At 47.2% G+C, this 13,916-nt stretch overlaps 1 protein-coding gene across 1 annotated transcript in view; it reads left to right on the top strand.

Moving 5' to 3' along the window:
* Positions 1-13,916, top strand: part of GRHL3 (grainyhead like transcription factor 3) — a 61,867-nt gene that overhangs the window by 15,737 nt on the left and 32,214 nt on the right. The window contains exons 2-3 of the mRNA XM_056846712.1: positions 9,734-9,920; positions 11,227-11,288. Of these exons, the coding sequence (XP_056702690.1) occupies positions 9,734-9,920; positions 11,227-11,288 (249 nt within the window). The remainder of the gene's footprint in view (positions 1-9,733; positions 9,921-11,226; positions 11,289-13,916) is intronic.

The following is a 13,916-nucleotide window of genomic DNA, read 5'->3' as shown; positions in this document are numbered from 1 at the left end:
CATTGAAGTCCCTCCTTTCCCCAAACCCCACCCTCACACTCCGCCCCCAAAACCTCCCGCCAGTGACGAAGAGGGACCTGGCAACGCTAGCGACCATACAGAACAACAATCTATTTTAAAAAAAAAAAAAAAAGTTTACAGTGTCCAGTGGATGGGATAAGTCTGGTCTATGTATTGGCCTACAAGCCAAATGCATTTCTGAGAACGTAGATCTGGCCACATTTTGGTGAATTTCTCTGGTACTGTGCACATGCCTCATGTATGTACAGAAATGAACCAGGAGGAGGAGAGCCCCATAGTTCACCAGTCTCCAGCTGGGCCCTGGAATTCTCTCAGAATTGTAACAGATCTCCCGACTACAGAGATCTGTTCCCCTGGAGGAAATGGCGGCATCGGAGGGCAGATTCTGCGGTATCGCATGCCTTCCCCAGTCACCATCCCTGAATCTCCAGGATTTTTCTAAGCTTGAGTTGCCAAGCCTAGAGCAAGCCTGCATGCAAACTGTATGTGGAATTGGGGGCCTGGCAGAATGGAAGAGTTCTTGATTGCTCCTATAATGCCCAGTTGTGTATGGGCTCTTGCAAGAAGGTATGCTCCAGACAAATCTACTGTTCATCCATGTGTACTGTTTTCATGTGCCACACTGAATAGAAATGGAAGGGCTTTTTTTTTTTTTAAGGGCATTGCTTCAACAAAGGTCACCTTGACTAAGGCATATGTTACAACAGCAGATTTCCCTCCCACCCAATCTTCCATCGCCCCTTTTAGTCTGACAGCTATACAAAAGAGGACAGCTTGTAAAAAAGAAAGTTTGTTTTGCCAAAGAGACTGAGCACACACACACACACACTGTACATATTGCTCAAGATCAGCATGACCAAGTCTGCAGGATGGGTGAAAGAAGGATCTGGGGGCATTCTGCAGGGGTCTTTTCTCCACTAGAGAAGAAAGATGCTAATATCTGGGGGCGGAGAAACTGAGTGCCTTTGCAATTCCATCATTTTACGGCACCTGAAACAGATTTGTTCTCACAATTCAGAGCCTTGCTGTTAGTCACATTTTCCAATTCACCTTAGGCCTCTTGAGTAGATTAAAAAAAAAAAAACAACAACCCGTAAACCTCCAGAGATTATTTATTTAAGAATTTATAGGCCACCTTTATGAAAAGTCTCTAAGGCAGCATATGATAAAAATCAAGAACTACAGATTCATAAGGAAACAGATTTAGCGCAGCTGAGGGAGTTCATAAAACTAATCCCAGGACTGGGTAACAGTCGGATAAAATGGAAGAGTTGCAAATCAAGCAATGAGAAGCCTTGGGGGAATTTTTAAAAAGGTATTCTCCAAGGAGCCTCAGGATTCTGCCATAGATTGGGGATCTGCCACTATAAAGGCCGTGTTCCCAGTCTCTGCCCACTTAGTCTCTGAAATCACTTAGGGAAGGTGGTCTGATGCAGAATGCAGAAACCGGAAAAGTTCCTTTTAATTTGTTCTGTGAAATTGGTGCTAGCCCCAACCCAGAGGGGAGGGGGTCAGTGGCTCAGTGGCAGAGCATCGGCTTGGCATGCAGGAGGTCCCAGGTTCAATCCCTGGCATCTCCAGTTAAAGGGACTAGGCAAGTAGGTGATGTGAAAGGCCCCTGCCTGAGACCCTGGAGAGCTGCTGCCAGTCTGAGTAGACAATACTGACCTTGACAGACTCATAGTCTGATTCAGTACAAGGCAGCTTCATGGGTTCATGTGTGCCAGCCCTACAGAAGTGCAGTATGCTACTCACCTGTAAGGAGTGAGGGGTGTGGGTTTGGCCATAGGAGCGATAGCTGCCAAGTTTGTTTGGGGTAAAGCCTCAGAGCAGGGTACGTTGTGTCTTTGCTAAGGCTTCATAAATCAGGTTGCAGTTAGTTTAGCTTCTCCACTGATCGACATCATCGCCAAAGCTAAACTAGGTTGCTTGCAATCTACAGCATGCTCCTCGAAAGCTTCTTAGTCGGTAAATTAAAAGGTCAGAAAGCTGAATTAACTTAAATCTCTCTTTACAACCACTAATACAAGTTGGCAATTGGTGCTGAATGAGGAGATATCTCTTTAGATGGGGAATAGGGTTTGTTTGCTTTTAGCATATTTTTGGAACCTAGAAAAAAAGTATCTTAAATATTGGAATGCACGACCTTGTTTTATTGGGTGTTTACACTTTTCAGCAGATGTGGACATTTCTAGGTTGCAGTTGGAACCTTGAAAATGGGGGAGGGGTTGTAGCTCAGTGGTAGATCATCTGCTTGGCATGCAGAAGATCCCAGGTTCAATCCCTGGCATCTCCAGTTAAAGGGACTAGGCAGGTAGGTGATGTAAAAGACCTCTCTGCCTGAGACCCTGGAGAGCCGCTGCCGGTCTGAGTAGACAATACTGACTTTGATGGACCGAGGGTCTGATTCAGTATAAGAAGAAGAAGAAGAAGAGTTGGTTTTTATATGCCGGCTTTCTCTGCCACTTAAGGAAGAATCAAACCAACTTACAATCACCTTCCTTTCCCACAACAGACACCCTGTGAGGTAGGTTGGGCTGAGAGAGCTGTGACTAGCCCAAGGTTACCCAGCTGGCTTCATGTGTAGGAGTGGGGAAACAAATCCAGTTCACCAGATCAGAGTCCACCGCTCCAAGGTAGCTTCATGTGTTCATATGTGTTCAAATCTTATCTGGCATGTATCTTCAGATTTTGACAAGTGTGATTAAAGAATGTGGAGCTAGGCAGCTCTGCCTTATCATACAGTGATTAGGCAAATAATTTTCTTAACTCCTCTCTGTGTTTGAGTGATTCTCGATAGTATATAAATTCTAGTTACAAGGAATAAGTCCAGATAAGGTTGAATAGCACAGGTAAAAGATATTTCCAGTGGGCCTGATGCCTGCTGGTTGCTGAGATTCTTCCCAAGAGCGCTGGCTTAGGTGGGACTGGGTTTGACGTAGGAAGGCACCGCAGGAGAGGTGGGTGGATTAGGATGTTGCTAGTACAATCCTACATGAGCCCTGTGGCGCAGAGTGGTAAGCTGCAGTTCTGCAGTCAAAAGCTCTGCTCACAACCTGGGTTCGATCCTGACGGAAGTCGGTTTCAAGTAGCCGGCTCAAGGTTGACTCAGCCTTCCATCCTTCCGAGGTCGGTCAAATGAGGACCCATCTTGCTGGGGGTAAAGGGAAGATGACTGGGGAAGGCAATGGCAAACCACCCTGTAAACATAGTCTGCCGAGTAAACGTTGGGATGTGACATCACCCCATGGGTCAGTAGTGACCAGGTGCTTGCACAGGGGACTACCTTTACCTTTTAGTACAATCCTACACAAAGTTCCACCCTTCTAAGCCCATTGGCTTTAATGGACTCGAAAGGGTGGAACTCTGCTTCGAATTGCACTGTAAAGCGCTTCTGCAGCAAGCTGAGCCAAGTGGCACCGGAACTGTTGGCAGAGCCTTTTTTTTAAATTTATTTGCTTAATTTATGCTCTGACTTTCTCCCTGATGGGGATGCAAAGCAGATTACATTCTTCTCCTCTCCTCCAACTTGGAAGGCTTTAAGAGGGGAGGGGACATGTTCACGGAGGAGAGGGCTATCCATGGCTACTAGTCAAAATGGATTCTAGTCATGATGTATACCTATTCTCTCCAGGAGCAGAGGAGCATGCCTGTTATATTAGGTGCTTTGGAACACAGGCAGGACAATGCTGCTGCAGTCATCTTGTTTGTGGGCTTCCTAAAGGCACCTAGTTGGCCACTCTGTGAACAGACTGCTGACCTTGATGGGCCTTGGTCTGATCCAGCGTGGCCTTTCTTATGTTTCTTATGTTTTCCATTTTATCCTCACAGGTAGGTTAGTCCGGGAGAGAGCGACTGGCCCAAGGTCGCCCAGCCAGCTTCCATGGCAGAATGGGCATTCGAACCTGGGTCTCACGTATCCTAGTCTGACACTAACCCCTGTGCCTCCCTGGCTGGGTCTGCTTGGCTGAAACCTGGGGGGTGTTGATGACGATGGGGGTCTGAGCCAAGCAGACCCTACGGTGATGACAAGGGTCCGTTGTTATGGTTACTGCAGCCTGGGTCTGAACCAAACTGATCCTGCGGAGTTGGGAGGTGCAAAGTTAGCTCTGGTCAAACTATTGCTTGAGGATAAGGAGGCTGCTGTATCCCATGCAATGGCAAAATTCTGCTACTTAGCTCCCGAGTAAGGAGGTAGATTAATGGTCCTACATTCACAGTACTAATGTATGTCGTAGCTGAGGTTCACATAGCTTACTTATGATAGTTATATAGCTAGCCTACTTAAGGAGCCCCATGGCGCAGAGTGGTAAGCTGCAGTACTGCAGTCAAAGCTCTGCTCACGACCTGAGTTCGATTTTGACAGAAGTTGGTTTCAGGTAGCTGCCTCAAGATTGACCCAACCTTCCATCCTTCTGGGGTCGGCAAAATGAGTACCCAGCTTGCTGGGGTTAAAGTGTAGACAACTGGGGAAGGCAATGGGAAACCACCCAGTAAACACAGTCTGCCTAGTAAACGTCAGGATGTGACGTCACCCCATGGGTCAGGAATGACCCGGTGCTTGCACCGGGGACTACCTTTACCTTTAGCCTATTTATTCAATCAGGGTTTTAGATTTTATACAGTTTTCTTCTTTTTTCTTTTTACAACTACTGACTGTAATTTGTATGTTCGCTGGTCTTGGACTGTGACAATAAAGATTGACCCTGTGGAGCTGCTGCCATTTGAGATACCGCTTGGGCTCAGTAGCCCTCCTTGGGAGCACCCTTCCGGGAACGTTCCCGGGAAGTTACAAGGTCGATCTGCCTCGGAACTGAATGCACTTATTAAGAAGAATTACATGTTCAGGCTTACTGAATACAGATGCTTTACATACAACCTTGCTTTGTAAATTTGGGAAAAAACAACAACAACCCAACGTGATGTGGATTCAAGTAATATCCAAATGAGGACGCAAGATTAAATTGTGCTCACCCTTGGGTTAAACAGCATCAGTTCTGGCTCTTCTCTCTCTCTCTCTCTCTCCCCCCTCCCCACTCCTTTTCATGTGAATATTTGGGATTCACTCTGGGTGAAGGTTCTTGTCTGAACAGGACTGAACAAAGTCGATGGTGGTGAAACCTGAGTCATTCTAATGTGTGCTCCTTGGAGACAGCCGGGGCGGCACTAAAGGGGAGGAAGGGCTGCGTGAGAAAATTTAAAGACAACGAAACTCACCAAAGAAAAAAACACACACCTGTTAAAGAGTTTTTAGGCAGTGGGTGAAACCAACGAGCTTTAGAGCATCATCCCAGCAGGGGAGAGGTGGGGGAAGGCGGAGGGGGGTTGTTGTCTGAGCGAGGACATAAAAGACGTAAATCAGTGTGTGGAATTTTTTGCCCTTGGAGATTTGGGTTGGATTTGGGGGTTGAATTTTTCCTTCTTGCTGGTGGTGGCCACATCTGGAGAAAGAAAATAGGTGTTTGGTGATTCGGGCGGGTGCGATGGCTGTAAAAAAAAATAGTCCTCTCTGGAAAAGCACAAAGACAAGTTTTGCTTTCAATTTTTAACTATAAATGAACTTTTTTTTTTTTTTGGTAAGATTTGGGCCATGTTGTAAAAGCAGCTTGCCGTGAAGCTGCCTTCTCCTAAGTCAGGCCGTTGAGCAATTAAGGACAATATTGTCTGCTCTGACTGGCAGCAGCTTTCCAGGGTCTTACATGGGGGTCTTTCATAACACCTATTACCAGATCCTTTTAACTGGAGCTGCCAGGGATTTGAACCTAGGACCTTCTGTCAGTCAGTCAGTTGCTCTACCCCGAGCCATGGTTAGGGAGACCAGGTCTCCCTCCCACCCTCCACCCCTGCTGCCCGCTTCTGGTCAGCTGGGAAATGGAGAGGGGAAATGCCAGGGGAAATTGGGAGGGGGGAGACATTGCTCCAATGCCATGATGTCATTTCTGGTGCAACCCAGGAATAATGTCATTGTGTCAGGCGATGCTCTAGCATATACCCAAAACTCTGTGGTTAAACCATAGAGTTTTGGGTGAATAGTACACATGAACACATGAAGCTGCCTTATACTGAAACAGACCCTTGGTCCATCAAAGTCAGTATTGCCTACTCAGACTGGCAGCGGCTCTCCAGGGTCTTAGGCAGGGGTCTTTCACATCACCTACTTGCCTAGTCTCTTTAACTGGAGATGCCAGGGATTGAACCTGGGACCTTCTGCATGCAAAGCATGCAAAGCAGAGGCTCTACCACTGAGCCACAGCCCCTCCCGCACCGATGCGGAAAAGGTAAGACCCTGCCCCCCACTTTCTCCCACTAGTTGACAGCCGGGGTCAGTTGGTAATCCAAGATGGTACAGGTTCAGAAATATTAGATGGTGGATGATGATGAACGCAGATGGGGCCAGAAGCCTTCACACAACTGCTTCTCATGAGGAACACCACTGCTGTTAACGTTTCATCTGTCTCTAGGAGGCGGAATCATAGAAAGGGGTGGGAGAAATGGGGTAAATTTCTTGGAGGCAGGGGAAACTACCTTCAATTTGCTTTATACTTTAAAAAACAAACAAAAAACAACGACATCTGTTTGTACAGGCAGATCTGCCCAAGTCTGGCGGTTCTGCATGTTCTTATAAAAAGATTATTCTGGAGGGGGGAATCTTCCCAGCCGGCTAGCCTTGTTAAAAGGTCTGTCCACGGTTTGTGACTGTCAATAGCAAACCATAGTTCCTGTTTTGTTCTGGGATGCTGGAGCCGACAGCGTTCCGAGGGAAAAGTCTTGCCCCCGCGGCCACGGCGCCTCTGTGCAAGGGTGGGGTTTGGCAAAGATGCACTTGGCTCTGTCCCCTTTGGCAATACAGCTCTCTTTTTGCTCTGCTGATTCTTGTTTGCTTCCCCCACCATCCTCATTGAAGATTTTTTTAAAAAATCCTCAGGAGTTTCTTCCTTCTCTTTAGCCTCCCAGCAACCCTGTAGGGTAGTCTAGGCTGACTGATAGTGACTGGCCCGAGGTCACCCAGGGAGCTTTATGGCTGAGCAGGGATTTGAACCTGGATTTCAGAACTCATCCACTATGCCATATGCTGGTTCTCCAGATGGAAGGGAGAGAGGCTCCGTTTGTTTGACCCAAGGCAGGAGAAGTTGTCACAGAAGCAAAAGCTTGATTGTTTGCTGTGAATGGCTGGTAATCCTGAAAAAACCAGGGATCATTAGGTGACCTTGGACTAAAAGAAGAAGAGTTGACTTTTATATGCCGACTTTCTCTACCTTTTAAGGAGAATCAAACTGGCTTACAATCTTCTTCCCTTCCTCTCCCCACAACAGACACCTTGTGAGGTAGGTGAGGCTGAGAGAGTTCAGAGAGAACTGTGACTAGCCCAAGGTCACTCAGGCTTGCTTCATGTGTAGGAGTGGGGAAACCAACCCGGTCCACCAGATTAGAGTCCGCCACTCGTGTGGAGGAGTGGGGAATCAAACCCAGTTCTCCAGATCAGAGTCCGCTGCTCCTAACCACTACACCACGCTGGCTCTCACACACTCTCAGCCTAACCTACCTCACAGGGTTGTTGTGAAGAGAATGATTTAAGACACTTTGGGTTCCCATTGTGGAGAAAGGTGGGGTGTGAAGTAAACAAATATTATATCCATACTTCTTTTGAGAGGAGGGGTGCGACCGTGTATCAGCGGTAGAACATCTGCCTTGCATGCATAAAGTCCCAGGTTTGATCCCTTGCAGGTCAAGGTAAAAGAATCAGGTAGGAGGCGATGTGAAAGACCTCGACCGGAGCTGAAGAGCTACTGAGAGGCAGAGCAGGCAAGACTGATTGAGATAGACTGAGGGCCTGATGCAGTATAAAGCAGCTTCAGGTGTTCAAGGTATTCATGTAGTTGTGCCCTGAGAGTGTGTGAATGGCCCAAGGTCACCCAGCAAGCTTTCATGGCAGAGTAGGATTAGGATTTGAACCTGGGTCTCCCAGATCCTCCATGGCAGAGTAGGATTAGGATTTGAACCTGGGTCTCCCAGATCCTAGTCCAGCACTCTAACCACGATACCATCCTGGTTCTCTCTTGTAGCATCTGCAGAAGAGCATTGTTTAATGATTCTGCGACTGTTTCCAGTTTACCCTAGTGGTTGTTTCTCATCACTTATTGGAGTCTAGGTTTAAATAGTACGAATAGATTTTATAGGAGTGGAGCGACACTATTGTTTGGGACACTTGATATCTTCTGGTTTTTCCGTTGCCATGGGTTTGTCCCACGCCTTTTTGGCGGGGTGTGATGTAAATCCCCAGAACCAAATAATCGGACGAACTTTCAGCAAACAAGAGGCGAAAGAAAGGAAACAAGCCCGGATTTGTTGTTTTCCGCCATTCTCAAGCCTTTGTTCCCCTTTGCATTTCATAATATTTCTGAGGCGCTTTTGGTGGTTGAGATTTTATAGCTGCGCCACAAGAATGTCATGAAGAACCATCTATATCACCATCCGGATCCATATAAATGAAAGACGGGGAGAGAAAGGCCGGATCCTCTGAGTTGAGGGGCCCTCTAAAGCTCTGAGACAGGATCTGCAGGCTTAGGATTCTTTTTTTTCTTGGGGGCTGGATGCAAAATGAGAATAGCCAGGTGAGATCAGCATGGTGTAGTGGTTAGAGTATCGAGCTAGGATCTGGGAGTACGAGGTTTTGAACCCCCACTGTGCCGTGAAAGGTTGCTGGATGAACTTGGGTTGGTGGCACACTCTCAGCCTAACCTACCTTACAAGGTTGTTATTGTGAGGATAACATAAAGGAGAGGAGAATGCTGTTGTTTTCCACAGCCTGGGGTGGGGAGCAACGAATAAATAATGTTGTTGGGTTGCTAGACCCCCCTGCTAGACCACTTTCTGGAGCAATCTTTCCTATACATGGAAAGACTTACACATTGAAAAGTTGCCAAGTTGCCACAGTTTGTAGTTGTCTCAAGACGGGGTTCCAGCCTCCAGTTGGGGCCTGGGGGTTCCTTGGAATTACAGTTGGTCTCCAGACTACAGAGATCAGGTCCCCTGGAGGAAAAGGCAGCTTTGGAGGACAGAATCTATGGCATCACGTCCTCTCTGCCCTCTCTAAACTCCATCTTACCCTGGCACTACCCCCAAATCTCCTAAGCCACAGCTGGCAACCCTCTCTCATGCAGATTTTTCAACTGCTGACATCTGTAAAGCTGACATTCGATTCAAAGTATTGTTGTCTGGAAACATTTTCTGTGACTCAAGAGTATAACCCGGGCCAGAGGAAGAACTCTGTGCCATTTGCCTGTCTGGTGGTAGGGAATCCTCTCTGGAGGTCACTCTGTGAAACCCCACCCCACCCTGGTGCTTTGAATAAAGTTGTGACAGTGCCCTAGGCACAAGGAACCCTAGGACATGTAGTTTTGAGAGCATCTGATGTCCATTCTAAGGACTGAATGGAATACAACATTTTCTGGGGTTCTGTACCATAGGACCAAGGTGGGGAGAGAAAGACAGAGAGAGAGGCCTTCCAGAAAGACCTCTCTGGTGAAAAGGAAAGAACGTACCGATGACAATAAGATCTCTGCTCTCACTGGTCACATCTGGGTCTCCATCCCTCCCTTGAAGTTGGCTCATACATTTTTAGCAAGATTGATAAAGAGAAATTATGCTGATAAAAATGTCCCCTGGAAAGATCTTGGAGATCAACATTTGCCCTTTTGTGTTTGAACTCCAGTTTCAGATCTGTGCGCCTTATGAAGAACGATGGGATGGGCTTCCAGAAATACTCCTATGTGAACGAAGACGAGGCTTGGAAGAGCTACCTCGAGAACCCCCTGACGGCAGCCACCAAGGCTATGATGAGGGTCAACGGAGATGACGACAGCGTGGCCGCCCTGAGTCTCCTCTATGACTATTACATGGTATGAAATGCAACCAGCATTAAACCGAGAAATAACATTGACTGCCTCATTTGATGGTTCTTGCAGGACGAAGGGTTGGGTCCAGACTCTAGGCTGTTCTATCCACCATTTCCCCCACCTTCCTGGTCTCTCAGCAACCCAACATGCCCCCTCAAATTGCATTCCTGGGGGTTGTTTCTCTCCCACGAATGGAATTTCAGGGTGCTGCGGGAGGGGGGAGTCTGGACAAATATGCATCTTGCGCAAAAATAATTGTGCCTGCAGAAACGTTAGTCTGCAGAGCCGGTTCCAGATTTTGGGGGGTTCTAGGCAGAGAGTGCACAGGGGGCCCCTTCCCTCCTCTGGTCATGCTTCCCTTTGCAGCCACTAATCCACATACCCACCCCTTCACAAGCCCTCTCGCAGCTCATGTTCATAGATTCCTGCATTACCCACATACCCTTTTCTATGTTGGGCAGTGTATACAGCTAAGAACATGGATGGTGGAATGCTTGCAAGTAAGTCAATGGAGTTAGGACATGCAAATCAGCAGCTGTGGACCGCAGCAGAATCTAGTGGGCTGCTATTAGGCTTACCGTTTGGCCAATAGCAGCAGGCAACTTCCCACTCTTGCCCTCAGCCTTTAATAATTTGGGCAGTGGGAGAAGGAAATGACATCAATGGTGGGGAGGGAAATTACATCAATGGTGACGCTCTAGGATTCTCCCCAATCTCGTAAAGACCATAGAGATTGGTGGATATTTCTAGAGCACCCATTCAGAAACAGATATCTCCATTATAGGAGGATGCTTGGCTTGGAAACTCCCCAATATTTTGTGACTGGACCCCGTCCCCATGGCAGTCATTTTTTGGTGGTGGGTCACAGCATCCAAAAAATTGTCTATGGGCCTGACAGGTTTGGAAATCCCGGTGTAGTCTCCTGCTTCTTTGTTCACACATGGAATCATTTTCACTCAATATTTTTGTGTCCGCAGCATGGGCAGGCAGGCATCTTTACCTTAAGGGGTGAACTTGTTTGTTGTCAAAAACATGAGCAATAAGCTGTTGGCAAATCAATTTTGGATATTGCTCATTTATAAAACATCTGCACAAGTAGGCAGGCATGGAGGATTGACAGGTAGGAGTCACTCCATGTGTGGAAAAGTGTGAGCCTTGGCAACGCAGACACAGACGGAAGCATCCTTGCTCAGATAGCGTGAAACATCAGCCTTCCATCAAATGGCTCAACATATACTGGAAGTGGAAAGCCAACTCTAAGGTATGGTTCCTTTGTTATATAAGCAGTGTTTCCTTTTACCCTGTGCAGGTTCCAAAGGAAAAGAGGATTCTTCCATCGGGAACTACAGGACGCAATGAAATTGGGAAGAGGTGAGAGAACAAGATCTGTTCCACCCTGTGCCCTTTTGTATATCTCCATCACTGCTGGGAGGAAATCGGTTCGCGTCTGACCAAGTTCCAACTGTCACCAAGTGGAAGCCAACCACAGACAGATTTTGTGACTCCTTGTTTTAATGCTCACCTGAAGCCATTTGTGTATTTGTTTACTTAATTCAGTACATTTTTGCCCTGCCCTTTCTCCAAGATGCTCAGAGTTACATGGTTCTCTCCCATTCTCTGTTTTTATCCTCACAACCACCTTGTGAAGTAGGTCAGGCTGAGAAAATGTGACTGGCCCCAAGGCCAAGGGTCAATGTGAGTGAGGATTTGAACTGGGGTTTCCCAGATCCTAGACCAACACTGCTTCTCCGCACTGTCCCGTTCAAGACCATCACTGCTTACAAGCTTAGGTTGTAAGGACTCCCAATATCTCTAGTAAAAGCAATCCACATTCTGTTATTGCATAACAGAGCAAGAATGAATAGTGTGAATGCCAGAGCTGCAGGTCTTCGGTCAGTGGGACCACCTTGGCTCAAGAATACTGGAATAACAGAAAGCCTAGTTTGTTAATCTGATTCACTGGATTTGTAGCTTATGCAGTAAAAAAAAAAAAAAGGTCCCCCCTCCAAACAAAAGATAAACATTAAAAAAGGGATGAGAGGGCTGGAGGTTACAATGGTCGTCTCTTCTGTTCAATTATTTTGGCAGAACTGACCCTAGAAGCTAAAATGACTAAACTGAGGCTATCGTATTTTGGTCACGTCATGAGACGACAAGAGTCACTGGAAAAGACAGTCACGCTAGGAAAAGTTGAGGGCAGCAGGAAAAGAGGAAGACCCAACAAGAGATGGGTTGACTCAATAAAGGAAGCCACGGCCTTCAATTTGCAAGATCTGAGCAAGGCTGTCAAAGATAGGACATTTTGGAGGACTTTCATTCATAGGGTCGCCATGAGTTGGAAGCAACTTGATGGCACTTAACACACACACATGCCTGCATGCCTGCCCTGGTTGTAGATATCCCGTATATCCTGATCCATAGCCAGTGAACTTTTAAATAGGGCAATATGCAAAACTCTTTTTCGACCCTTTCCCTCGCTACCATACCTCTTCGCCCATTTTATTCTACCAACAACCTGTCAAGGTAGCTTAGATTGAGGCAGGCCGACGGCTCTGTGGTCCGCAACGGACCTTCATAGCGGAGTGTGGTTTGAACCTGGATTACCAGCTTCCCAGTACTAAATGGGCATTCTAACCCTTATAAGCTAAAGGTGTATGGTGCTTCAGAAAACGGTTCTGCATTCCCTTTCATCTGGCCTGAGAGGGATTGAATTTCACCCTGTGTCCCGTCCCCCCCAATAATACTTGCAAAGGACACAGAGAAACTTGGAGGTTCTTTGTGGTCTTTCTAAACCTGCGGCGAAGGTGATTAGCCGGCTTTTGTTTCAACCGCTTCCAAAAACAGGCTATGTTCTTCCTTTCATCCTTTTTGGTTTCCATGCCGGCCAGATAACCCTAACAAAATAAGTTAACGGTCACTTTGGTATCTCTCAGTTCAGTTCCGCTTCCTGGACTCTCTGTACCCTTAGCTATGTGTTGTTGTTATTTCAAAAATAAATGTTCTATTTTTAAACCGTTGCCCTTTCAATGAGTTTATAAGCCCCCCCCCCTTTGTTTGCCCTGTGAGGTCCATTGGGGAAACATGAATGAGGCCAACTTCTAAATATGGGTGCTAGGAGGCAGCATTCAGGGTACAGGTTTTTGGGGAGGGGAGGGACTTCAATGCCTGAGAGTCCAATTGCCAAAGCGGCCATTTTCTCCAGGCGAACTGATCTCTGTCGGCTGGAGATCAGTTGTAATAGCAGGAGATCTCCAGCTAGTACCTGGAGGTTGGCAACCCTAATTCAGGGGAAGGCCTTTTTGGCTATGCCCTGTTTATTGGCCCTCCAGAGCAACTAGTCAGCTGCTGTTTGAAACAGGATGCTGGACTACATGGACCGCTGGTCTTGAATTTGTATGAATCAGCCAAGTGATTCAGCCAACTGCAGCAAGGAAGCAATCGCTTCGGTCCACTGGAGTGTTTTTGTGGATGGAACGACTTCCAGCTGTGGAGTGTGACTTTCTCTACTTCCCTTGCCCACTGCCTTCCAAAGTGCTCCCTGAAATTTTGGCTGGTATTTTGGGCTGCAGCCGGAGGAGGAGAGAAATTCACTCTAAAGGTGGAAGTTGCCCTGACTTGGATGGCCCAGGCTAGCCTGATCTCGTCAGATCTTGGAAGCTAAGCAGGATGGGTCCTGGTTAGTACTTAGATGGGAGACCACCAAGGAAGTCCAGGATTGCTATGCAGAGGCAGGCAATGGCAGACTACCACTTAGCATTTCTTGCCTTGAAAACTCTGCGGGGTCGCCTTAAGTCAGCTGTGACTTGACGGCACTTTTCCACCATCACCACGTGGAAGTCATTCCATCCATGGAACTACAGGGTGTCTGTTGTGGGGAGGGGAAGGGAATGTGATTGTAAGCCGGTTTGATTCTTCCTTAAGTGGTAGAGAAAGTTGGCATATAAAAACCAACTCTCCTCCTCCTCCTCCTCCTCCTCCTCCTCCTTCTTCTTCGCCACT

The sequence above is a fragment of the Euleptes europaea genome, chromosome 3, assembly GCF_029931775.1.
Source record: "Euleptes europaea isolate rEulEur1 chromosome 3, rEulEur1.hap1, whole genome shotgun sequence".
Taxonomy (NCBI): Eukaryota; Metazoa; Chordata; class Lepidosauria; order Squamata; family Sphaerodactylidae; genus Euleptes; species Euleptes europaea.
The sequence above is the reverse complement of the archived record's forward strand: the minus strand, read 5'-3'. Positions and strand labels throughout refer to the sequence as shown.